This window comes from Bremia lactucae, linkage group LG11 (genome assembly GCF_004359215.1).
Source record: "Bremia lactucae strain SF5 linkage group LG11, whole genome shotgun sequence".
Classification (NCBI taxonomy): Eukaryota; Oomycota; class Peronosporomycetes; order Peronosporales; family Peronosporaceae; genus Bremia; species Bremia lactucae.
The window spans coordinates 3,656,148-3,680,862 of NC_090620.1; the positions used below are offsets into that span (position 1 = coordinate 3,656,148).

Sequence of the window (24,715 nt, forward strand, 5' to 3'; positions counted from 1 at the left end):
ATGGTCAATTACTAAATAATAGTAATTAGACCCAACACTCGGGTGTGGTGCACATTTGTGACCAACCCTTGTGGATGTGATGCACATGGGTGCATTCACATTAGGAGGGATGACGCCCAGCGTCATCCATGATGACGGCTAGCGTCATCAGTTACGCGAGGTATCTATAAAGATACGCTCGCAATACATATTAAATGATATCTATAGAGATATCATTTTAATTGGTAAAAATAGGTATTTGTATTTAATTCTATTAAATATAAATCAGTCTGAAATTTACTACCTACTTGGTAAGTGCGCACGAGGAGACGGATTACCGCTCCCGTGACGTCACTTCACCAGAGTTCTTAGTGTGTTGGGTGAGGTCGCTTGCGCGCCCACCACAACTACCTCACTGCACGCAAGAGAAGCAGGTGCAAACCGCTTCCTCGCTGTGCTAGGGTGTGTGCTAAGTAGAGCGTGGCCGCATTACGACGTGCCCGCCTACATCGTCTCTGTCCAAATTAGACACCATTGCCAAGATTGCATCGTTTCCTACGGTCAAACTCATTAGTTCGACCGGACTCCTTTCTATGTCACTTAGAAAGGAGTAGCTTTTAGGGGAAAGTGCGTGATGCGTATTCCTACTATCATCTAACATGTCGATGTTAGATGTGGGAAATGTGGCTCTTGGACGGACTACTAAGTGCTACCAGGTGTAACGAGGCACTGCCGACTTGTACTGTTTCAGTACAAGTCCACCTCGCACTGCTTCAGTTGCGAGTAGTGCCTTACGTTATTTCACGTACACTAGTACGTGCAGGGAAGACTTTTCTTTAAGGTAACTAGCTTAAAGACGGTAAAATGAAAACTCTATTAATATAATTAAGTATCTCTTTTTCTATCTTTGTAAATGCTAACTTAATTATAATCTAATACTAAACATGTAATTGAATTCTTATCTCTATCTTACCTGTAACTCTCTCTTTGATTACTCCTACAGCTGATTAGTCTGCGGAATAAATAGATATAATGGTCTATACCTATTTATGGATAAGAATTCTGAACATTACTGTATAAAGTAATATCCTGCAAATATTATCTTCCTTTTAGATAATATATTAATTAACAACCTTTAAGTGTGAATTTCATGTAATGATACACCCCGTTACATCTCTCCTCAATTTGTTTTCAAGCATGATGGTTAGGACAAAAGTACTGTCTTTCTCGTTCTAGCAGTCCTGGAACTGCCTGTCATCGATGACGTCTCGGCTACTGCATGAAGAAAACTTAACAGGTCGTGGTTTTCGTTATAGTGTCCTTGACGCGCGATTGATTTTAAGAATAAACCGTCTGCAGCTTCGTGCTAGCTGGTCACATGTCCACCACTTCTGCTGTTAGTCCTGTAATTTTGACAGACCTTTGCCTTTCTTCTTATAGTGCTTTCATGGGGCGTACTATTTGCACCTTAAGACTGCAGCTACATTTAAAAGGTCAAGTTCAGCTAACCTATTGTCGATAGCTTGAATATCGAAATAAGCAAAATGAACGAAGGTACCATCTTATCACTGGTTTAAAATTGTCTGTCAAATTACGCTCCGCGCCTGTGCGCAACATGAAGTTCACATATACTATGCCATCATCTTCACGGCAAGTAAATCCAGCATGGTAGTCCAAAGACACAAATCGTTGCTGCATAAATCGATTCTATCTCAGCATGGTTACCTCAAGTCACACCCGACAAGTCGACAATTTGCGTTTACTTAATTCGAATTACCAAGTTTGTATAGTCTGGCTTGCCAGACTTTATGCAAACTTTGTAACTCAAATTATACCAACGTGCCGCGCTTGTTAAGTCTCCTTTTTTACTCCCTCAGACTTAATACATACCCACAACGCGACGGTAAGAATGTAATATGGATGTTACCTTTATAGTCGCATTGGGAAGCACATAGTGTTGTCGATATAATCTATTGTAGCTCTATGTGAGACCTTAAAAAAAATCATTCATTTCTGCTAGAAACTGTTCCCCAAATGCTTTATCAGAGTATCGCAATGAAGACTGACGAGCTGCTTTTCGCATCTGAATTGATTCAGCTGGAGATTTGTTTAATAATAACATCATCTTAGTCGCATATTCGTCTGCTGTGAGCGCCAAGTACCCTGTCTCGGGCTTGACAATATCTGCCTTGGGTCCACCAGAGTTGTTTGCAATCACGAGAATCCCCGCCGCCATCATCTCGACGTTGCTAATTCCAAAGTGCTCGTTAAACATTGTGTGTATGCCAATGGAGCTCCTGGATAAGTACCGCTTGAGCTCAGTAAAGCTCGCATTCACTACAAACTCCACACGGTCAGCAATTCCAAGCTCGCGTGCCTGCCTTTTTAAAGTTTCAACACGAGCACTATCGTCGGTGTTGCGACAGCTTCCGACTAACACAAGTCGAAAGTCTTTAAACGTGGTTGTCATGGGCTCTGTATACTTTGTCAAAAGCACTTGAAAAGCCTGCAATTGCAGCAGCTGATTCTTCTCTGGTCGAAATTGAGACACCGAGAGAGCAATTAATTCACGATTCTCCAGACTAAACTCCACATACTCTTGCATGGCTCCACAAGGTGGGTATACAATCGTAGGGGTCTTACCCCACAGCTGTTTAATATGGTTGTACGTCCACGTGGAGTTTACCATGACTACGTTTGTGCAGAGCTTCCCAACCAAGCTGTAGAGAGAGGCGAAAAGGCGGTAGTATACAAACTTCGCCAAAGACCTTAACGAACTTGCGGCAATACTCGCGTCGTTGTTAAATCCTGCATCACGCTGCTGCACTTTGGAGATCATATCGGTCGAGATCATTGGGTAGTGCACGTAGGCTACCACAATACACGCGTAAAACAGACTCGCCACCACGTACGAGAACGGACAACCGGTCGTATCGACCCAAATCGTTGGATGTAGTCCCTGCTCCGAGCTCTTTTGCAAGGCTTCAAGTGCAAGGCGCACATGCGCTACACTCTGCCACAATAGCGTGAAGCTCGGATAGCGACTGGGCTCGAGGATCTCGCGGCTGCGCAATGGCACAAGCGTCACGTGATGCTCAACGTGAAACGTTTGGAGCTGCGGCAGATTGAATTCGTCAGCAGCTCTAGCTAACAGTTCTGCAGCTGACAGGCCGTCGTCACCAGCGTAGAGCGCGATACGAAGATCACTATTTACGCGTCGAGAGTGCTGTACCAGTGCCAACAATGTGCAGTAGAGAACGCGCTCGCCACCGCCGCCGCCATTAGCATAAGGGTGAAAGATGCCAATAATTGTATTTTTGGATGCGGCATTGCGAGACCGTGTACACGCATAACGAGTAAGAAAGATCGAGAGGAGGATGGCCAGCGGCATGAGCAAGGGCAACCACATGACAAACATTGGGGGCATTGCGGAAATGAAGGCTCTTGTTTAATGTGCACCACACATTGCACGACATTATTGCCACCTTCGATCGCTCCGGCTGCGTCTGCTTCGGTGGTCGGGCAGTGTCATCACCTCGTGCTGTACCTCTCCCTTGCGTCATCTTCTCGTCTCGCTTTCACGTGACCGCGAAGGAAAAACGTCGCTACAGTATTTCAATAAACTTCAGGCTCTTTTGGTTTATTACACGCTACAAAATTTGACGATGAAAGTGACTTCCAGCAGTCGCACGTCCCGCCAAAAGTTGCACACTATGATACACTGGAGCTGGCTGCACGCGACGGCTTACGCGTCAGTTATTGTAGTTTCTGTGTTCTACATGCACACCCAACTCACGCATTACTTCACCAGCCTCGATGCGAGACACTTGAATGAGGAGCTTCTCTACAGCCTCGCGACGATCGCGGCTATCAGTAGTGAGCATCTCGATGGACTGCACCTCATGCTATATAATCTATTTATCAGCCTTCGCTGGCTGTTGGTGGTGCTTTCGCTTGCAGCCTGGCTCGGCACGCTTGTGCTGTCCCGCCGCTATCATAAGCACTCGCCGCTGCGGCGGATTACCAATAGTCTCGGCTTTTACATGTACTTTGATAATCTGCGCAAGTGGCGACTTAAACACACAAAACAGCGTTCAAAACGGCATCATAGTAAGCCTAAAAAGCAATCAAAGAGTACCACAGGCACTTCGAATTGGGGCGATCTCGAGATCGACGAAAACGATCTATTAATCGTATCGTCGTTGTCTTCTGCGTCGCGCCGCTTTTCCAACCCAAAGTGGTCGCATCAGACTTGTGGCTCTCGTAAAGATGAAACACGAGACTTCATGCATCGAATGACGGAGGACAAGGGCGAAGGCAAGATTGTTTGTGCGAAGGGCGACGAGGATCTCGGCGGCAAGATCGTGCTTCATCCACGAGACGGTGCCCGGGGTGGACGTCACGAGAGCAATCAGATTATTTCCGACGACCCGTACGTGAGTCGGTTTCACTTTCAGATTCAATACGATCCCATGGAGAAGGAGTATTATCTCCAAGACCTTGGTAGCACGACCGGAACGTTTATTTTCTTAAAGCCAGACGCACCGAAACGTCTGCATGTGGGCGACCGCGTCAAGCTTGGTGACACGGAATTCGAAGTTGTGGCAATTGACGAAAACATCACGACGGGTATGCCATATCTGCGCATTTGCTTTACTGATGGCCCACTGACCGGGGTTTGCCAGACCATTGGCAAAACTTCAGTAACGCTTGGTCGGCATTCGAGCAATGCTCTATGCATTATCGAAGACGACTCGATTTCAGGCAGACACGTGATTGTCTCGTATTTTGGCAATGGGTTTTTCATTACCGATCTTCATAGTACCAATGGCACGGCCATTCGCCTCAGTTCCAGTGGCAAAAGAAGCCGTCGGCGCTACCTCTTGCATGGTGACGTGTTTGGTGTGGGGTCTAATCGGTTCATGGTCGAGTATTCCCACCAATTAGCCAGCCAGTGTCAGCTCGGGAAGCTTGTGCGGGAAGATAATGGGCACGCGTAGTTGCAAGAACTTTCTATTTACATGTGGTATGGATGATATAAATTTAAGGAGCTTATGAATTAGACTTAAGCTAGACGTGTTAATAGGAATGCAAAATGTACATGTACTTACCCTAAGTGTAACGTTCGATTGTATTTTGGACTAAGAAGCCGTGACCCACCCTTATCACGTTTGTTACTTTAACGACAGTGCAACACCTATGGTACATGACGGATGCTTTCAACGAAATAGTGCAATCATCATTTTGCCATAGCGCTTTGGCATTACGTTTTTCGTCATAAATCCGCTCAGTAATCGTCACTGTAGTATGAATCCGTATTATTGGCCTGGGGGCCAAGCAAGACAAAAAACATATAGAATCGAAGACCCTGAAAGGCAACATTTCTCGGCAAATGCGAATAATGCGTGAGCCAATATCAAATTTTATATTTTTTTATGACTCCAGCTAATTCAAATCTAAAAACTGAATCGACGATGGTAGACCGGTGAGTTCGCTGTCTGTTGTTAAGCTATTACAAAGATTTTCTTCCTTACAATTGTGTGACAGCTGAGGCGTGAGATACATAATCGCTTTACACTTAAGCTTATTTAAGATATCTAGAGAATGGCATTTACACTTTTCATGCCAGGTTCCACAAGACATGTTTACCAAGTGCATTTTTATTGGTTATAATTTTAAAAACCTTACAGCTATCGTGGCTTCATATATGTGGAACACCTTCACAAAAATCGGTTTCGTCGATATGATTTTTGGTCTGGTAAACTTTTCTTACGGATGACCTGAGTTTAAGGTCCGATAGTCGTATCCTCGACTGCTGTGTTCGTGCGGATTCAAACAAAGGATGTATTCTTACAAAAGAAAACTTTGGCCGGCTCGAGGCATCGCAAGATCTCTTAAGCGTGTGCAATTGCCTTAATCTTGACGTTGAAGCACCGTCTGAACCAACATTTTTAACCGAATCGGTTGAATTTTTGCTATAAGCAGTGAAACTATAATAAAACTGGCTAAATCACGAGCCAGTACACACAGCCACCTACAACCTTGCAATGATAAATCGCACGCTTGACAAGTTGCCTTCTTCGCTGATGAAGTCAATTGTATCCGATCAAACCTGTTTCCCGGATCGCTACACCCAGCCCTCACGACACCATTTCATTTTTCTCACAGCGAAACCTGCGTTGTAGCATACCTGCGTGACAAAAAGGGCACGGTCGCTCAATTCTAAGTGCCTCCTCGACCGTCACTCTGTCTTTCACCCGCTCACGACCATGAGCGCGTCATGGGACTCGGACTTGCCGTCAATCATTGAGAAGACGAACAACAATCTCAAGCTCTTGCGTAAAACTGGGGACAAGCCACACGTTGCCGTTACCGCTGTGAGTCACCGACCGCGCGCATTCGTTGGTGTCCACGACGATACTGGCTCGACGTCCTCCCGCGGGTCTGCCCGCCCGGTGGCGTTTGTCCGCAATGAAGACGACACGAGCTCCATGGGATCACACGGATCTGCACGCCCTCGAGCTTACATTCGACGCGATGAGGATTCGTTTAGCTCCAACTTGTCTGCGCGGGTCAGGGCGTTCGTTCCCACGGACGACGACTCGGTTTTAAACTCGTCGCGAGGCTTAAACCGCCCCAAAGCTTACTTCCAGCCCGACGACGACATGAATTCGGCCACATCCCGCGCTTCAGCTCGACCAAAGGCATTCATACGACCTGACGACGACAGCGCATCGATATCGTCACGTGCGTCGGCGCGTCCCAAGGCGTTTGTCCGCGGCGACGACGACACCAACTCTATGGCGTCACGTGCCTCTGCGCGTCCCAAGGCGTTTATTCGGAACGACGACGATACCAACTCCATGGCGTCGCGGGCCTCGGCGCGTCCGAAGGCGTTTGTTCGGAACGACGATGACGTGGGGTCTATGTCGAGTAATTCAGGCTTGAATAGCTCTCGCGTGGACCTAGGTAGCAGTTTTAGTCGTCCCCACGTGGGCATTGCCGGTGGCGGGGGCCTTACTGCTGCGATGCTTCAACAACACCGTGCTGCTGGTAATGGTGCTGGACCTACACACTTTGAAATGACCGAAACTCGCTCCATAAATGGCATGTCGGCCCGGCTTCGAGATCCTCATGGCACTCCTCACGCGCAATTGCATCGGGGGCCTCGTATTCGGGTGCCGGAAGCAGACATTCCCAGCGATCTTCCCCATCACGTCCTGGATGAGCTCCGTAGGAGTCTCGAGACACATTTTGCGTCTCGTAATAGCGCAGTTGACAAGAAAGTGTCGGATTTACGGACGGATATCGTTGGGCTGACGACACAAATGGCTGCAATGAGCTCTCAGGTCTCCGAATTGCGCGATGCCGTGGTTGCTATGAACAAGTCCTCGCCTACTGCTACTTCTGTTGCGAATTCAAAGATACTTTCCAGTATCCAAGCCAATGCTACTGCAATTGCTCGCCTTGAAGAGAATAGTGCGGTTTTTGTTGGGCAAAATGTCAGCAGCGACCGAGAGCTGACTGAGCTTGGCTCTCAAGTTAAAACGCTTTCGTTTGCAACTATGAAGATCTCGAGCTTAGAGGATAATATGGAAGCTCTTGTCGCAAATAGCCAGAATCAAGAGCAGGGAATGTTTCAGCTCACAGACCAAGTACAGCTGATGCATCGCCAGATGGAGAACTTAATTGACATTAAGACAGTCGAAGATCTTGTAAGTATTCGTCTTACGCGCGGATTTCGAGAAATGGAGGATCGGTTGGCTCAGAATGTGATGCTAATGGCCGACAAGCTGGAGCAAAAGGTCCAGATTTCGGAGAAACAGTCAACTTTGCAGCGTCAGGAGAGTTTGGCAGCGTTAAAAAGCGATCTGACGGACGAGATGCAGCGGCTTCAAGGCTTAGCAGTCCGAAAGAGCGACTTGCTGCCACTACAGAATGCGCAAGTCCAGAGCAAAGAAGAAGTAGCTCATCTCTCGGCTGCGATTGATCGCCAAGATAAGGAGTTACAGGTTACCAAATCTGTAAGTGCGACGTTGCGTGATGAGCTCGGCGATGCACGTGCGGAGCTTAATAAAGCGCTGCAGTCTCAGCAGCATAGTGTGGCGGTATTAATGGAGAAAAAGCTGATGCGTATGGTGAATGAAAGCAAGGAAAACTCGATTAAGTTTGATGATAAGCTCTCCGAGCTTGCTAAAAAGCAAAATAGTCTGGAAGATGCGACGAAGGTGCTTCAAGAAACGATGGATCAATTGAAAGAAGAGGCTAGTCAGCGTCTGCGCAGTAGCTCTATCGACAGGGAGGAGGAGAATGAAAAGCTTCGTCAGAGACTCGCACGCTCTGTCGCAGAGCTGGAGACTATGGCTTCCACAAAGGACCACTTGGACGTTCGCTTCGCTAGTGAAGAATCGCAACTTCAGTCGAGGCTAAAGGAGCTTCGCACGGCTTTATTAAATACAGAGAAACAGAGGGAGACGCAGTGTTTGGAACTTGTGCAGAAATTACAAGAAGAAAGCAAATTGATGGGTATTGCTCAGGGAAAGAATATTTTGCTGGAGAGCTTACTGGCGCGTGAAAAGAATGATAATTATGAAAAGAATGAGTCGATGCGTTTCTTGAAAGAAGAAGCTACGGAGGTGCGTGAGAAGATTCGGAAGCTGGAGAGTGATAATGAGAAACTAGTTCATCAGCTGACGCTCGAATTGCACGCGAAGCAAGTGCAGGTTAGCGCTTTAAGCAAGACGCTGAATTGTATTGAGACGGCGTCTGCTAAGGGTAAGGCCACAGCATGGCGGCGCGAGAAGGCGACTACAGAGCACAAACTGGTTTTAGCTCAGCTGAAGCTTGAGGAAATGGAACGGGTGGCTTTGATTTTGCCGAGTGGCGACGAGGAGCAGGCAAACATCACCGCTGCTAGCATTGACGAACGCAAGGAACTGGAAGAATTGCTCTTACAGAGCCAGTTGGAAAAGGATGAACTGGAGGAAGAGTTGGAAATGTTGACTAATGAGTCAAATGCTGCAAGAGAGAGGTTGAAGGACATAGTAAAGGACACGAACAAGCTTTCGAGTGCTTACGACAAGAAGATTTGTGAATTGGAGCAGCAGATAAATGACAGGGAACAAGCTATGCGTCAACTAAGCGACACGCTCGGTGGCAAGTGCAATCTCGATGCGCTGGAAGATGAACTGGGTGCGCTTAAAGACGAAAAAAGCAGGCTGCTGGACAAAACTCAGCGGGTCCAGATTGAATACGAGCGTATAGCACTGGATACCGAAACGAATCTTCGATTGGAGCATGCTACCGAGCTAGCAACTATCAAATCAAAATTGGAGGATAGTATGTTGGGACTAGAGAGCGCCAAATTTAATATAGCGGCGACAAAGGTGACGGTTAGAAATTTGGAGAAGGAATTGGAAACGCAGAATGTGATTGATCTGCGTGAAGCATTGAGCCTTAGATATAAAATTAAAGACGCTCGCGGGAAAAGTGATGCGTGCACGAAGAATATTGTCGCCCTATTAGAGACAAAGACTCGTCTTGAGGGGAAAATTTCCCGCATGGAGGCGAATATTGGCAATGAATCTGCTGAGAAGAAAGAGAAGTTGGCGACAATTAAGGATCAGCTCCGTCTGGAGCTTGCCGAAGTGTCCAGTACTCTCGAGAAGGAGCAGGTGCAACTTCAGGAGGCAATGCAATCCGATGAATCAAACCGACACCTATTAATTGAATTAGCGATGGCTCAAGAAGAAATTCAGAGTCGTGTTGGCGGTCAGATCGGCTCACAGATTCAAAAGCTCAGCCATGAACGTGAGAGTTCTCTTGCTCGCGAAGAGCAACTGAAGGGACTTTTTTATCAGCTCAATGCCGACAAAAATTCGTTGAAATCCGAATCGAATGGAAAGATTGGCGCTGAAAGTTCGACTTTCGTAGACGAAATGAACGAATTGACGACAATGTTAGAGGCTTCTCAGCACCGTGAACAGCAGCTGCAGTCTCGTTTAAAGCGTGTGTTAGACGAGTTCGAGCACGCTGCAAACACTCTTGGTGGATCCAAAAATACAGAAGAAACGAAGTCGAGCAATGACGAGGTCGTCACGCGCGAGTGTGATGCGCTGTACGCGTCGCATGAAAGAACTGTGCGCAAGCTCAATCGTCTTCAAGCCAAATATGAGCTGGACATCAAGCAGGCCACTGCTGACGTTGTCACAGCTCAGAAGCTGGATAATCAGATCAAGGCGCACGAAATAAAAATTGAAAAGCTAGAATCGGTTGCTAAGCAGATACATGACGAGCTCAAGGAGCAGTACCACGTTTCCGCTATTATAGCCAAGGGATCGGATGAGTTTAGCGAAGAGATGGCGTCTATTCGTGATCAGAAGCGTAAATTTGAGCGTCAGCTCCAGGAACTAGAAAAGGTCCGTGCAAAGCGTGAAGTTTCGTATCAGCAAAATACAAAAATAAAAGAGCGCGAAGCAGAAGAGCTATGTCATAAGAACAGGATACTTACAGCTGCTATTAGTTCTCTATGCGAAAAGATCCGCGCGATCGAGAATGACAAATCCCAAGACTTGAGCGAGCTTAAAAATAAGCTTAAGGACCTGGATGAGCGTACTCTAGCGCTTCAACCGAGTGAGAGTAAACGCGTTAATCTTGAAAATGACTTTGTAGCGACCCGCCAGGAAGTTATGATGCTGACGGCTGAAATTCAGTCTCTGTATCAGAAACTAACGAAGTGTTGTAGCATTGCGGAGTGGAGTGAGCTGCGTAGTAGCATTTTTGATGAAGAGGACGAATTGATGCGCGTCTGCTCCGAGCATACTTACGCGTTAGCCAAGGCTCAGTCAACTGAGTCGGATGTGCTGACGAATGCTGAATTCTTGAACGCATTGCTTGTCGCGCATAGCTCACCGGCGGACGAAGGAAACGCGATCGATGACCGGTGGATGCAAAAGTTTGCATTAATTACTCCGGAGACAGTGGAAAGGCTTCGGCGAGTGGAGTCACGGTTGCGAGACGCTGTATTGGATCTGCATCATTCGGCTTCCGTTTTCCATGCCGACGCTATTGTTAAGGACTCGACTGACGAGATTAGTGCACATCCTCCACGCTCCCAGAGTGTGGCGGTTGACGATGTTGTCATCGCGCTCGCGCTTGAAAAAGCGAATGAGGATTACTTTAGTGAGACGTCGGAGACGGCGCATGACTTGGATGACAATGACGTGAAAATTGATGGTGATCAGCCTGATATGGAGCAGGAATTTGTTGGCAACGAAGAAGGTGCGAGTTATAAAGCTGAGAAAATAGAATACCGGGATTCAAATTGGCAATAGAAGTCTTGATGACCTCGGGATTGCTGTTGTGAGAATACTGAACATGTTGTGTGTTATTTAAATTATAGGAAACAAGCCATGAGGAGTAAGACATAACTACTGCAGCGTTGAAAAACTTTGATAAAGATATCGCGCGTTGACGCTGTCTTTTAGTGGACGCGGGATAGAAGCGTTTTTGATGTAGGACTAGTGTTGTTGCCGATCGGAAGAAAGAAGAACTGCCTAAGGTCTGGTTTAAATGGAGCTCTGTGGGGTCTCGTTATGTGATCGAAGCGAGAAATTCATGCAGCATTGATAATGAATGTGATGATAGTGGGATTTTAATACTTTGCTCGTGCATGTTAAGTCCGTGGAGCAGCTAACAGGAATGGGGGAAGTGTCAAATCGATAAAAATGCAGAAATGTAATACTGCGAGCATGAACATCCTAAAGGTTATGAGCTTGATATTTTAGGGGCAAGCGAATTTGTAGTTTATTATATCGGCAAGAAGCAGGAATAACTCAAACAAAGGCTTCTAAGTATCTGTAACGAAGCGAGCGACTAGAGCTAGTCGTGGCTGGTATATTAATATTTTGAGCCCCTACCTATGAGCATGTAAGGCGTATTTTAAGCATGTCTAAACAGTTGATTTTTTTTGCATCAAAGGATTTGTATTAATATTCTCTTGCGGGGCTTGTGCAAGCAATCTATTTAACAATAGTTTTGATTTGTTTTTGGTAATTTTGATCGAATTTCTTGGTACATTGGCCATATGTCTTTTTAATATGTCGAAGGCTCGGTTACGTAGGGAAAAAAGGCTACTTGCACCGAATTTGATATCATAATCCCATAAATGACATCCACACTTAAAGCAAATCAAAGCAAGTAATTTGACGTGCGAATCAATTTAAAGACGAAAGCGCCTGAGCGCTGAAGAATGTAGTATCTATCGAACTAGCAGATGTGATGGAACACGAGTGTTGAGATAATATATGCAATTAAAGCACGATCGCTCTAATCGAGAGGTCGAGTAGCCTGAACACATTGCGCTTTGTTAATAAAGCAAATAAATTCAGAGGTACGCTAACCAAATCTGAACCATTTTAAAAAACATGGCTTCCAACACAAGCAAATATTCTTGTATTAAGGGAGCCTTACTAAAAAAGCTGAAGGTAGATATACTTACAACGTCACTCATGCGTTAGCTGGATCGATCATCATCCAGTGTTGGTTTGCATTATTTGGCGAACAGCCGTATAGTTGTAGCTTGTGGCCTTGCGCAGGGTCCGTATCGAGGCAGTAGCCCTGGTGCTTGGTGTGCAGAAGCTTGCCTGTCGAGCTCTCAAGTCTCCATTTCTGATTCACCTCGTGTTCCATGCAGCGGTACACGTGAACAATGCCACCGTTCCAGCCTTGATAGGCGTCAAGACAACGGTCACTGCTCTTCGATCGCACTTGCTGAGTAGCGGAGTCAAAGAACCACACCTGTTGCTCTTGCACGAGCCAATTTGATGACTTGCCAGACATGTACAATTTTCCTTCGTTTTCAGACAGCAAAAGCTTCGTACCAGCGTTGCGAATAGCACGTGGCGCATTGTAGCCAATAGTAAGCTGCTGAAAGTTACTTTTCATTGTATCATCCTCTTTAAAGACACCAAAGTCAGCTTCTACTTCCTTGCCACCGTTTGTCACGCGCCACTTGGAGTCAAACGCAACGTACCAATAGTACTCAAAGTTGTGCGAATGCGCCATTTTAAAAAAGTCGGCGAAAAATTTAGCCTGATTTGCCGGAGAAGCTATGCCAGCTGCAGGATCCCAGCCTCCTGAACTCCAACCAACCTCTGAAAGGACAATTTTCTTCGACTTTTGGGCCGCAATAATGCGCAGTTTTCTCAGGCGATCCAGTGTCACCGCAGCAGCTTCGTTAACATCCGAGCGTTCCCAAAAGGAGAATTGATTTACCGAAACGAAGTCAACAGCATCAATTAATTGCGGATTGGCGTCGTACACATCAATGACATCAGCGATCGTAATGGGCGTATTCTTGCCACGGCCGCGAATATAATTGCGGATCTCATTCATGTAGCTAATGGCTGTAGCTACTGAGATTTCCCCTCGATAGATGGTTTCACTACCGACGTGCATTGCAACGACGTTGTTATCGTATAAGCCGTTGTCGAGTAATCCGGCTAACTTGGCTAATTCTTCAAGCAAATAATCGTGGCTCTTGCTTGTCCAGATACCAAGATGCACTTTGAGTCCTGCATTCTTGGCAGCTGGAAGAACAAGTTCTGCCTGATTGCAATCCACGAGCGAGTAGATACGAACCTTGTCGGTGATGCCCTTTAAAGCAAACATATCCTTCTGCACTTCCGACGCAGTCTTGCACTTGGAAGCAGTAGGGGCCCAGTCCGGACCTTTGCGCGAATTGTAGTTGGCACCGGGCATTTTGACATTCAAAGCGTCAGCACCGCAGGAAAATATGAACATCACAGCGCTGACAAGTGACACAGTTCGCTTCATCTTTACAGGTTTTCGGCGATGTGGTATTGACAAAAAGTCACTGAAAAGATTAGAATAGTTGTTTGATGCCAATTAACGAAAATGAGTTGTGAGGGCTGTGGAGTTCCTTCGATTCGTGCAGCTCGCGCATCGAATTTTCGCCTGCTCGAGGGAAAGCGATCGTCTATACACATTTCTTGTCTGCCTACAGTCAGAACTTATGTAACGACAAAACAAACGACAGCTAATGAAGTTTCACCATTTCGACTGTCACCGCACGTGCTCGACTGAAAAGCCTCTCTTCTTCCAGCTACTTGGCAAATTCCGTTACATCTTGAAGAAATCATAGATTTTTTTAACGAAGCAAAAGTAGAAGTTCCGTTTTTAAAATATCTGGCAAAAATAACGCAGTAAGTCTAAAGAGCTAATGGCATCACGTAAAACATTGTCAATTTAGGCTATCGCTACGAAAACGAGGCCCATTTTATCATCCCTTCCGTACATCAGTTGCAAGATGTACTAAACAAGATCTAGAGCACACTTTGCGTTCTACGATACCGCAACTGATAAATCATCTAGCCAACTGTTCAGCAAAAGAAAGTAATCTCATAACTATCAGCTGAAGCTTCTTCGAAATTTCGATGGTTTATAAGGCTTGTTACCTACAATTTATCAGCCACATAGTCATTCGTCGTGCGAAGCATTCCGCAGACATCTACCAAAGCGAATTTAGGCACACGATCAATATTTTTTTCGATGCTTCGCTGCATCTTATAGAAGGTTTGCTGTAGCTTTTCAGCCTTAAGTTGTATCCAACCTGCTTTCAGTGTGCTCGAAATATTTTAGCGACAAGAATTTTGCGAGTTGCTTTGAGAAAAATCAATTTTAATTATTGTGTCTCTTGCGGCAGCTAGTTAGAGAGAGCTAGCGTCTGCACTATGCCTGGTATTGGCGTACCTGTAACGGGCTAAAGTTGCCCTAATGTTACACAGTCCCCATTAAGTACATTTGGGTACTTAAGGGGATGGTCAATTACTAAATAATAGTAATTAGACCCAACACTCGGGTGTGGTGCACATTTGTGACCAACCCTTGTGGATGTGATGCACATGGGTGCATTCACATTAGGAGGGATGACGCCCAGCGTCATCCGTGATGACGGCTAGCGTCATCCGTTACGCGAGGTATCTATAAAAATACGCTCGCAATACATATTAAATGATATTATGAGCTACATTTTCATTGGTCGTGCTAGGTATTTGTATTTATCTATTAAATCGAATTAGTCTGACGACTACTTCTTTCTTGGTTCGTGCTCATGAGGGGTTTGCTTAGCTTTTCGGTGTTAAGTTTACCAGCCTTCTTAGTGTGTTGGTTGAGGTCTTTTGGCGCCCAGAATTTTGCTCGTTGCTTTGAGGAGAATCAGTCTTAATATGTTCCTTGCGGCTAGGGTGTGTGCTTAAGTAGAGCGTGGCCGCATTACGACGTGCCCGCCTACAGTACCAGAGCTATATCGCTTCTAAAGTCAGAGGAAGACTTTCAGACTCAGAGAGTCACTTAGTTCTATGAAAGTAATGGGTGTAACAACTCTAAAGGTCGTTGAATTTATTAAGGCTTAAGAAATCGTAGTTCAAGGGATTGAAGGGTTCGTAGAATCAAGTGGTAACTAGTGTCCAAGAGGAGATACCTTAAAAAGGCTTCTTTCTCTTACAAATCAATGCGCAACCCTTAGGAAGGCACTTAACGCTTAAAGATCAAAAGAGGAACTGAACTTTGTCTAATTATTTAAATCCAAAACCTTACCTAGCTAATTTAAAATAGATTTCTGCCGCCAGATTTATATCTGGCGGCGACTGTATTTGTTTGTTACCCATAATAAATGAGAATTTAAGTATTTAACAATTTAGAATAGGATAAACGGGTATTTTACTCATAAAGTAAATGTACCACAACGACGGTTCTCCAACCCCATAACACGTCACACTTAAAGTAAAGCTCTTTCTTACATCGTAACCACTGACTTTGAATCGATCAACGATTCTTGTAGCGGGTGTTCCGTTACATAAGTAATATTTTCTATAAGTGGAAACAAATAAAGAAGTGCAAAATCATTGTCTTTATTTTGACTCAAATAGTTTCAATTATACCAAATTTGGTGTTATTAATGCAACAAGACATTAGCTCGATTGATTGGTTGATTCAAGTCTAATAAACCCCGCCAATCTTTTCAAGACACGATTGTGCGGTGCGCAAGGAGGCGCCATACTAAGCTAGATATTGATAAAATAAGTTCAGTAGTAGATAGAAGATCGTTACGTAGGAAACTAATTATATTTATACAGTTAATTTTCCCTAATTCTTAATCCATTAGATTATCTTTTGGTAGCTAAAGACCCTTAGCTACCTAGAAACCTTCCTCTGCACTCTTGTGTACGTGAAGTTACGAGGCGCCCTACCTACACTGATGTACTTACTAGTACTAGTGAAAGGTGTCCCGTTACACCTGGTAGCACTTCTTGGTCCGTCCAACTGTCCACGTACGTTCCATCCTACATTAACATGTAAGATGAAGAAAGGAAAGGCTTCTAAGCCCCTCAAGAAGGTTGTTTCGCAACGCGTGGGAGGTTTCCTCAGTTGAGTGACCACGACGGGAGAACGATCGAACGAATAAGTTTGGTCGTAGGCGGGCCAGCCTTGGCGCTATGCTGTGCACTCTGGGCAGAGATAAACAGCATGCGACCATAGCCGAGTTCATTCAACACGAACTCGACGGGGCTCAAGAGAAAGTAGCCTTGCATTTATCAGCAAGGCTCTCTACACACAGTGGTATTAAGAGAACAGGGTGCTCAACAGTTGGACATAGTTGAGACAGCAGCATTTACATGCTGCTAATGGGCCGACGCTTCCGCGTCGTTCCAATAGGTTAAAGATCAGAATATTTAAGTTTAAGGCAGTCGAGGGCGACCTTCTTTTGAGTTGGTTCGTCGAATTAGACGATGCCATAAAAGCTTGTCGTATCAGTGATGATGCAACGAAAGTGAAAACTGGCAAGTCCAACTTAGCCGGACGTGCCAAATATTGGGCCTTGGGGCTCAAGCTTCACAACCCATTAGTCTTTGGGTCGTACGAGGTCTTTAAGACCCGGCTCAGATATACATTTGAGCCGCCACGTGCCGAACTCAGGCTCGAGCCGATCTCCTGGATTTGAAGCAGGGCAAGCGTGACATTCACACTTATGACGAACATATGCGATACCTGGTCAGTTGTTTCATTCGTCATTTTCTAGATGAAAAACACAGGTAACTGTATTTATTAAAGGTCTTGCAGACGGTCCTGTTAAGACCCACCTGTTCCGGCTAGAATTAGAGTCACAAGACCAAGTGATCTGTATAGCGGACCAGGAGGACTTTAGTCTTAAATAGGCTGCTGTACACTCTGGTACTTATCGTCCAACGAGACAACAAGAAAATGGAGGTCCAGAACCAATGGATCTCACGTATGTAGAGAGCGAAAACCTCGCTTTTCAAGTTACAAACGATAACAGAATGTAATCGTTATCAAAAAATGGGCAAGACGCATATGAGTGTAGTTGCCTCACGGCCAGTGCCTAAAAACACTGAGCGAAAAGACCGACCTCATGCTAGGAACAGTGTAGGACGCGGATCCGACGCTGTTGAAAATAGCAACGGCGAGGCGGAACGTAAGAAACGGTCGAGGTCAGTAGGTGCGGAGCGCTCTACTGATCCAGCAACGTCAAAAGAATTTGCAGGTCTTTTGACAAAAGTTGCTCCTCACCTACAAAAAATGGTTGCAATTGCCCCAGGGGATAAAGTTAACCTCATCACCCCGAAAATAACAATGTCAAATAAGTTGCCACTAAAGTTTCTTGTCGATTGTGGGGCGTCAGATAAATTTATTAGACGCCAATCGCTAGATCGCAGGCTCAAATTTATTGAGCGCGATAACCCTCTAACGAGGATGACAGTGCGCTTAGCAACAGGCGCATCTGTAACAGTTAAGAGCCGTATAGATAATATCCAATACACGATAAAGGGTAAGCAGTACGATGATGATTTCATCGTACTAGATTTGGATGAGATATTTAATGTCATGCTAAGATTAACATGTATCAGAAAAAATACGAGCCATGCATAAAGTGGCAGCATCAAGCCCGTGATGATGCCTGTCTCTTGTTCATCAGATGGCCAACTGATGATTATCTTGGAGTGCCCACAAGCGTGGAAGTCCTACGAGTGAGTGCCATGGCCTCACTTGTGGTTCAGTCGTTTGCAGGACTGCACAAGACCTCAGTGTCACACTATGGAGCTATGTTACGACGGCTGTACTTAAACACAGGAAGCGTCGAAGATCGGCCACTGGAATAAGTTGAGTGGTAAGAAACAAGGATGCCTGCTTCGAAAGCAGCATCCAAGAAGATCTCAAACGCCTGTCTATAAAAGACAGTGCAAAAGTCCTAGATCGACTGATGAGTCGATCGTAGAGGATCTCGCTGTGGTTGCGCAACCACAGCTACAGACAGTTAGGGAGATTATTCCCCAAAAAAACTTGAATGAATGAATAATACATCAAGAATCTGCGGATGTTAGATCGGGTACCTTTTGAAATAAGTTCCAAAGAGGAAACGAGACAGTAAATATCTTAGTAGACAACGGATCAAGTGTAGGCGCTTATACACTTGATATGATAGCGCCTCCGAAGTTTCCACTTAAAGGTTGTTAATTAATAAATTATCTTAAAGGTAAGTAATATTTAGAGAATATTACTTTACATAATAATAATTGGAAAGCTTATTTATTGGTAGATATAGGCCATTTTGTCGACTTGCTCCGTGGCCAGTCAGCACTGGACGCGCGCAAAGAGAGAGACAGATAAGACTTTGCTACATGTTTTGTATTGGTATATATTTAAGTTAGTATTAAATAGATAGAAACAGAAGAACTTAGTTATCGTAGATACAGTTTACTTTCAACCCTCTTTGAAGCAAATGTTTTGAAAAGAGTCTTCTACTAGTGTACGTGAGGCACCATTCGCACTGACGCAGTGCGAAGTGGACTTGTACTGAAGCAGTACAAGTCGGTAGTGCCCCGTCACACCTGGTAGCACTTTGTAGTCCGTCCAAGGATCAAAGTTGTAACATCTATCATGGACATGGACATGGTAGATGATAATGGAAATAAGCATCACGTTTCGCGTAATAGCTACTCCTTTTTAAAGGACATAGAAAGGAGCGCGGTCGAACGAATGAGTTCGACCGTAGGGAATGATGATATCTTGGCCATGCTGTCGGGTTTGGACAGAGATGCTCTCCATTTAGCCATCGCCAAGTTCATACAACATGAACTTGACGAGCGAAGGAGAAAATAGCATTGCTTAGTCAGCAAGGCTCTTAACAGTCAAAACTGTTGAAATTACAGCAGGTACAGCCCCCTGTACCTGGGATGACGCACGCGCGTCGCCCCGAAGCCTTAAAGATAGACATCTCTAAGTATACGGGGAGTCGAAGAAGACTCCCTCTTAGACGGTTCCTTAAGTTGGACGATACCATAGGGGCTCGTCGCATCGTCGACGAGCAAATGCAAGTCGCATTTGCCCAATCAGATTTGGCAGGTCGTGCCAAAACTTGAGCATTGAAATTAACTTGCGCGACCCATATGTCTTTGGATTGTTAAAGGCTTTACAGACCGGCTCATTAAAAGGCATTTGAACCGCCTAGGGCTGGGTTCAGAGCTCGATCAGAGCTTCTGGAACTCCAGTAAGGCAAGCGTGTTGTTCACGCTCATGCCCAGCATGAACACCGTAATCAACGTCTGTTCATGCAAGGTCTTATGGATGGTCCCGTAAAAACCCACCTATTCCGCTTGGAACTGGATATGCTTGAAGAAGCAATATCCGTTGCGGAACAAGAGAGCTTTAGCTTCAGACAGACTCAAGCTAGTTCGTCATCGTATCGTCCTCCGGGACGACACGAACTTGGAGGTCCAGAGCTTACGGACCTCTCATATGTCGAAAGTGAGAAACGTCGCGTTTCGAACAATAAGCGATTGCAGAAATGCAATCGCTGTCAAAATTTAGGTCACTACGCTCATGGGTGCAGTGCCCACGCCCAGTACCGAGCACACACCTTCTGAGCACCGTGAGGAAGCCGTTGATTGTCTTCTTTCACGTACAGTGAGGTAATTAGTGGGCGTCTAAGCGACCTCACCCAACAAATTAGAAGGCTTAGTCTAAGTGACGTCACAGGAGCGGTTATTTTGCTCCACATGCGCACTTGTGAACTAGGAAGTTGTTTCCAGACTGATTTATTTAATTGTATTATATATAAGTCCATTTTAATTAATCATAAATGCCATCTGTGTAGATATCCACTGATATGTATTGCGAGCGTATAATTCTACAATACCTAGTATCTTGGATGACGCTAGTCGTCAATCGTTAACGCGAATGTCCTCAGATGCATCACATCTACAAGGGTGGCCCACAATGTGAACCACACTCAAGTGGTGGGTCTAATTACTTAACTTAAGTATTTGACCGTCCCATTAAGTACACGAAGTGTACTTAATGGGAACTGTGTAGTATAGGGCAACTTTAGCCCGTCACAAGTACTACATAAAGTTGCTAAGCCTTCCTCTGCACGTTGTTTACGTGAAGTATTCGAGGGCGTCTTAACTTTACTGATATTAGTGTCAGTGAGCCAGTACTGAAGCAGTACTAGCAAAAGGTACCCCGTTACATTAATGGCTCACAATCGACTGATTTTCAATGCCGGGAAGCTAGAATTCAGACCAAAGGGTGCGACTAAATTTAGCCAATAGTTTGACAGCCGTCGAGTGATGATTCATTATCCAAGGATTATAACTTTCTTTAATCTACTTGGATCGACTAGGCCTTGCGCATTTGACTGTTCAGAAGCGGTTTCCAGTGTTCTTACATTTTCACGTTACCAGGTTTGACTGGACTGGGAGGGCCCAATCCGTCATACGAAGATGTAGCTACAGGTGTCCCTCGGATAACTTATAGCCACTGTGGAGGGTGAAAGCATAAGTTATCTAAGATTATAAGTTCGTGAAAATAAAAATATATACTAAACCTCACTTTACTGACTGTCCTATACGATTTTACTTTACCCCTGCTGCTTCCGAGTACGAGCTCCATGTCCCAGACGCGCCTCGACAATCGCAAAGACTTCAAGTCTGCAGGCACATCCTCCTCTTCTGCTGACGTTGTAATGATTTCCTCGTCATCCAGCTCCTCGTGCGCCACATTCTCCTCATCTGGATTCAATAAATACTCAATTGCCACAGGCTTCCTCAGTGGTAGCCTCTCTTAGGCCTCATGCAGCTCTAGCTGAATTACCTGCCCCTCCGTGTTCACCATCTTTAACTGCGGTGCTGCTGCAAAGAAGCCCGAATGCCTAAAGCAGTTTACCACTGTGGTAACTGAAATATTCTCCCATGCCTTTATACACTACCGCATTGCTGTTAGCTGGTCAACCTTGTAGATGTTGGCGTCCCCTCGCTCACAACGGCCCACGGCATTCTGAAGGCAAAAGCGCCTGTAATAGCGCTTGAATGAGGCAATGATGCCAGCATCCATGGGCTGAATTTTTGATGTACAGTTTAATGGAAGGAACGAGCTTAATATTCTCAAGCTTCAGTTCTTTCATTCTATGAGACAGAGCCTTATCTAGCAAGAGAAGAATCTTCCTGCCCTTTACCTGGCAAGGCTTGGTTAAACTGAATTCCAGGTACACTTGCAATATCACATGGAATACAACTCACCCTCATGTCGTTGTCAAACTTCTTTAGCCACTCTTGGAAAAGGATTTTATTCATCCATGCCTTCTTGTTGCTCTGTTATAAAACTACAGCCGTTCTCCTGTCGGATGTTTGAAACAGCGTTGCATCTTGGTTCTCCTAATAAAAACAAAGGTTTTAGCTTCTTGGAGCCATCAGCATTGGCGGTAAATGCTATAGTGAAACTCGTCTGAAGGCGAAAGAAAGAACCAGAAGATTTTTTTAGTATAGTACAGTTAGGATAAGGTACTCAAAATCCAGATAAAGCTCACTTTGTCCTATTTAAGACTTCAATTCTTCCCTGTGAAGTGGTCTTTTCTGGAACCATGCTGTAGGTAGGCCTAACAAATTCAGTTTGATTCTCGCATAAGAAATGCTTTTGCTGATATGAATCAGACCTATTTCATCCATGTTATACACTTCTTTGAGCTCATATCGAGCAATGGTTGCCTTGAGCTCAGGCAGTACAGCTTTCATGGCTTCCTGATCTGTGAAGCCACTTTCACCATGAATTATGATGCAACGAAGTTTATTTCGCTGCTAGAACCTCTGAAGCCATCCATGGGAAAGCTTGTCAGAATCATCAGCCAACCCTAGCCTTAACTTTGATGATAACCCCCGTGAGAGCAACGTTTTTCGCCTGCCACTGAAGCACCCAAGTTGCCAGGGCTTCTTCGAGTTGAGGATGGTGTGCGACACGAGGGCGCTTGGCAGAGGCCAGTCTCTGTCATGACTTCCAGCACCTTGCGCTTTTTGAAGATGCCACTGACCATGTTCTTACTGAATTGGGCTGTAGCCCACGATGCTAGGGCACTCTGGCTCATTTGTGGGGAGGATGAGAATCAGGAACCAGAGCATGTGGAGGAAATTCAGATCAGCAAGCATGAAAAGCTAAGCTCCTTAGCTATAACTGCCACACTTCTTGATCTGTCAATTTTTTTGATATGCCTTCCATAGGCGCATCCGGGACCTTCAAATTTCTATTCGTACAACCGCCAATACGCAACTTACCTTGGATTCCTGGCTGCACTAGCTTAGAAATGTGCTGGGTAATAAATTTTCATCATCGGGAAACTTATATTATCTCCAAATATTATTAGTTATTAGTTATAAGTTAGACACCATAGAACAGAAATGGTGGAGCCAATTCCCTATAAGTTCAATGAGGTTAAAATTTAAGAGGAGATAAGTCATCCGAGGGACACCTGTATTTACGCTTAGCTGCTGATGCCCCGGTGGCAAATTAGCAAATATCAATTTATATCAAGCCAATTTCCCTATGAGTAGTAGTTGTCATAATACGCACGAAATTAATAAACCTTTCAAATTGTGAAGTTAAACTAATTTTAGTCAAATGGAAGACGGTGTTATCGGAGCAGTATCCGACCGTTATTCAATCTCATAACCATAACGACACTCACTGTATGATACATGTAAAAGTGTTTAGAGATGAATTTGCAAAACAAGTTCGATTTAATAAACCAAGGAGAAAAATACAACCCATTTCTGTTTTGAAGAATTCCTCCGTGTTTGTACCGCATGACTTCGTAATAGGACCAGTGCAAGGCTTATTATAACGAAATTAGCTCTAGAGTTTATAGTAGGACCCGTGCTAGCCTTTGCAACGTGATCAAAGCTAGATGTAACGGGGTGTATCGTTACATGAAATTATATGTTAATTAATATATTATCTAAAAGGTAGATAATATTGGAGAATACAATTTTACATAGTAATATTCGGAAAGCTTGTCCATTGGTAGATACAGACCATTATTTCTACTTGCTCCGCGGTACAGTCAGCGCTGGACGCGCGCAAAGATAGAGACAGATTATAGCTTAATCACATGTTAAGTATTAGTATATAAGAGAATTAAGTTCTTCAGTTTTTTATCTATTATACAAACTAAATTAAACAATTTATTTAGTATAAATAGATAGAAAACTGAAAAACTTAACTATATTAAATTCAGTTATCTTTTAACTCTCTTTAAAGCAAATGTTTTAAGAGAGTCTTTCTCTGCACGTACTAGTGTACGTGAAGTGACGTGAGGCACCACTCGCACTGAGGCAGTGCGAAGTGGACTTGTTGTAGGCGGGCACGTCGTAATGCGGCCACGCTCTACTTAGACACACACCCTAGCACAGCGAGGAAGCTGTTCAACCTGCTTCTCTTGCGTGCAGTGAGGTAATTGTTGTGGGCGCGCAAGCGGCCTCACCCAACACACCAAGTACTCTGGTTAAATGTCGTCACGGGAGCGGTAATCCGTCTCCTCGTGCGCACTTACCAAGTAGGAAGTAGTTTTCAGACTGATTTGTATTTAATAGAATTAAATACAAATACCTATTTTTACCACTTAAAATGTTATCTCTATAGATATCATTTCATATGTATTGCGAGCGTATTTTTGTAGATACCTCGCGTAACGGATGACGCTAGCCGTCATCCCTGCTGATGTGGGTGCATTCCTGCTAATGTGAATGCACCCATGTGCATCACATCCACAAGGGTTGGTCACAAATGTGCACCACACCCGAGTGTTGGTCACAAATGTGCACCACACCCAAGTGTTGGGTCTAATTACTATTATTTAGTAATTGACCATCCCCTTATGTACACCAAGTGTACTTAAAGGGGACTGTGTAACGTAGGGGCAACTTTAGCCCGTTACACCATCCACCCCCTTTAAGAACGAATTTACATTTTTAAATTCGTCAAAGAGGAGAAAGGAACTGCGAGCAGCCTTACGCGCCGCTAGTTCACTCGATCACTCTAGCGCACGTGTTTTCATACACGGCGCCCAAGATGCATCCTAAAGGGGCCACGTTGGTGGGTCGTCTGCGAAGACGCCCACTCAACCTCGCACTAAGCGCACGCGCCGCGTTAATTCGCCGGCCGCGTCTAATGCCTTAGTCGGAACGCCGACAGCCACTGCGGCTGTCGCGTTAACAGGGCTAAAGGATCCATCCCACTTTAACAGTGAGGATGTTGATCCGTCGCTCATTGTCGACTACAATGAGTCGACACCGTTGCCGTCACCTCATAGTAGTGATGCGGACAACGAGCTCATGAGGAGTGATGATGCGGCATTATTGCCCATCCAAAC

The 24,715-nt window shown here is 45.0% G+C and overlaps 5 protein-coding genes across 5 annotated transcripts; 2 read left to right on the forward strand and 3 right to left on the reverse strand.

Annotated features, from left to right (window-relative positions):
- Positions 1–1,972: 1,972 nt before the first annotated feature.
- CCR75_009181 (uncharacterized protein) lies at positions 1,973–3,406 on the reverse strand (the record flags this gene model as incomplete). Its single annotated transcript, XM_067967225.1, has 1 exon — positions 1,973–3,406. One exon carries the CDS (start codon positions 3,404–3,406, stop codon positions 1,973–1,975), a length of 1,434 nt encoding a protein of 477 aa, XP_067817164.1.
- Positions 3,407–3,644: 238 nt separating this feature from the next.
- Positions 3,645–4,979, forward strand: CCR75_009182 (uncharacterized protein; the record flags this gene model as incomplete). Its single annotated transcript, XM_067967226.1, has 1 exon — positions 3,645–4,979. One exon carries the CDS (start codon positions 3,645–3,647, stop codon positions 4,977–4,979), a length of 1,335 nt encoding a protein of 444 aa, XP_067817166.1.
- CCR75_009183 (uncharacterized protein) lies at positions 3,894–4,786 on the reverse strand (the record flags this gene model as incomplete). Its single annotated transcript, XM_067967227.1, is given in 4 exon segments — positions 3,894–4,052; positions 4,118–4,201; positions 4,212–4,507; positions 4,525–4,786. 4 exon segments carry the CDS (start codon positions 4,784–4,786, stop codon positions 3,894–3,896), a joined length of 801 nt encoding a protein of 266 aa, XP_067817165.1.
- A 1,269-nt stretch (positions 4,980–6,248) lies between the features above and the next one.
- On the forward strand, positions 6,249–11,916 carry CCR75_009184 (uncharacterized protein; the record flags this gene model as incomplete). Its single annotated transcript, XM_067967228.1, has 2 exons — positions 6,249–11,259; positions 11,381–11,916. 2 exons carry the CDS (start codon positions 6,249–6,251, stop codon positions 11,392–11,394), a joined length of 5,025 nt encoding a protein of 1,674 aa, XP_067817162.1. The 3' UTR covers positions 11,395–11,916.
- A 570-nt stretch (positions 11,917–12,486) lies between these two features.
- Positions 12,487–13,815, reverse strand: CCR75_009185 (uncharacterized protein; the record flags this gene model as incomplete). Its single annotated transcript, XM_067967229.1, has 1 exon — positions 12,487–13,815. The coding sequence occupies one exon, from the start codon at positions 13,813–13,815 to the stop codon at positions 12,487–12,489; it is 1,329 nt and encodes a 442-aa protein (XP_067817317.1).
- Positions 13,816–24,715: the final 10,900 nt, after the last annotated feature.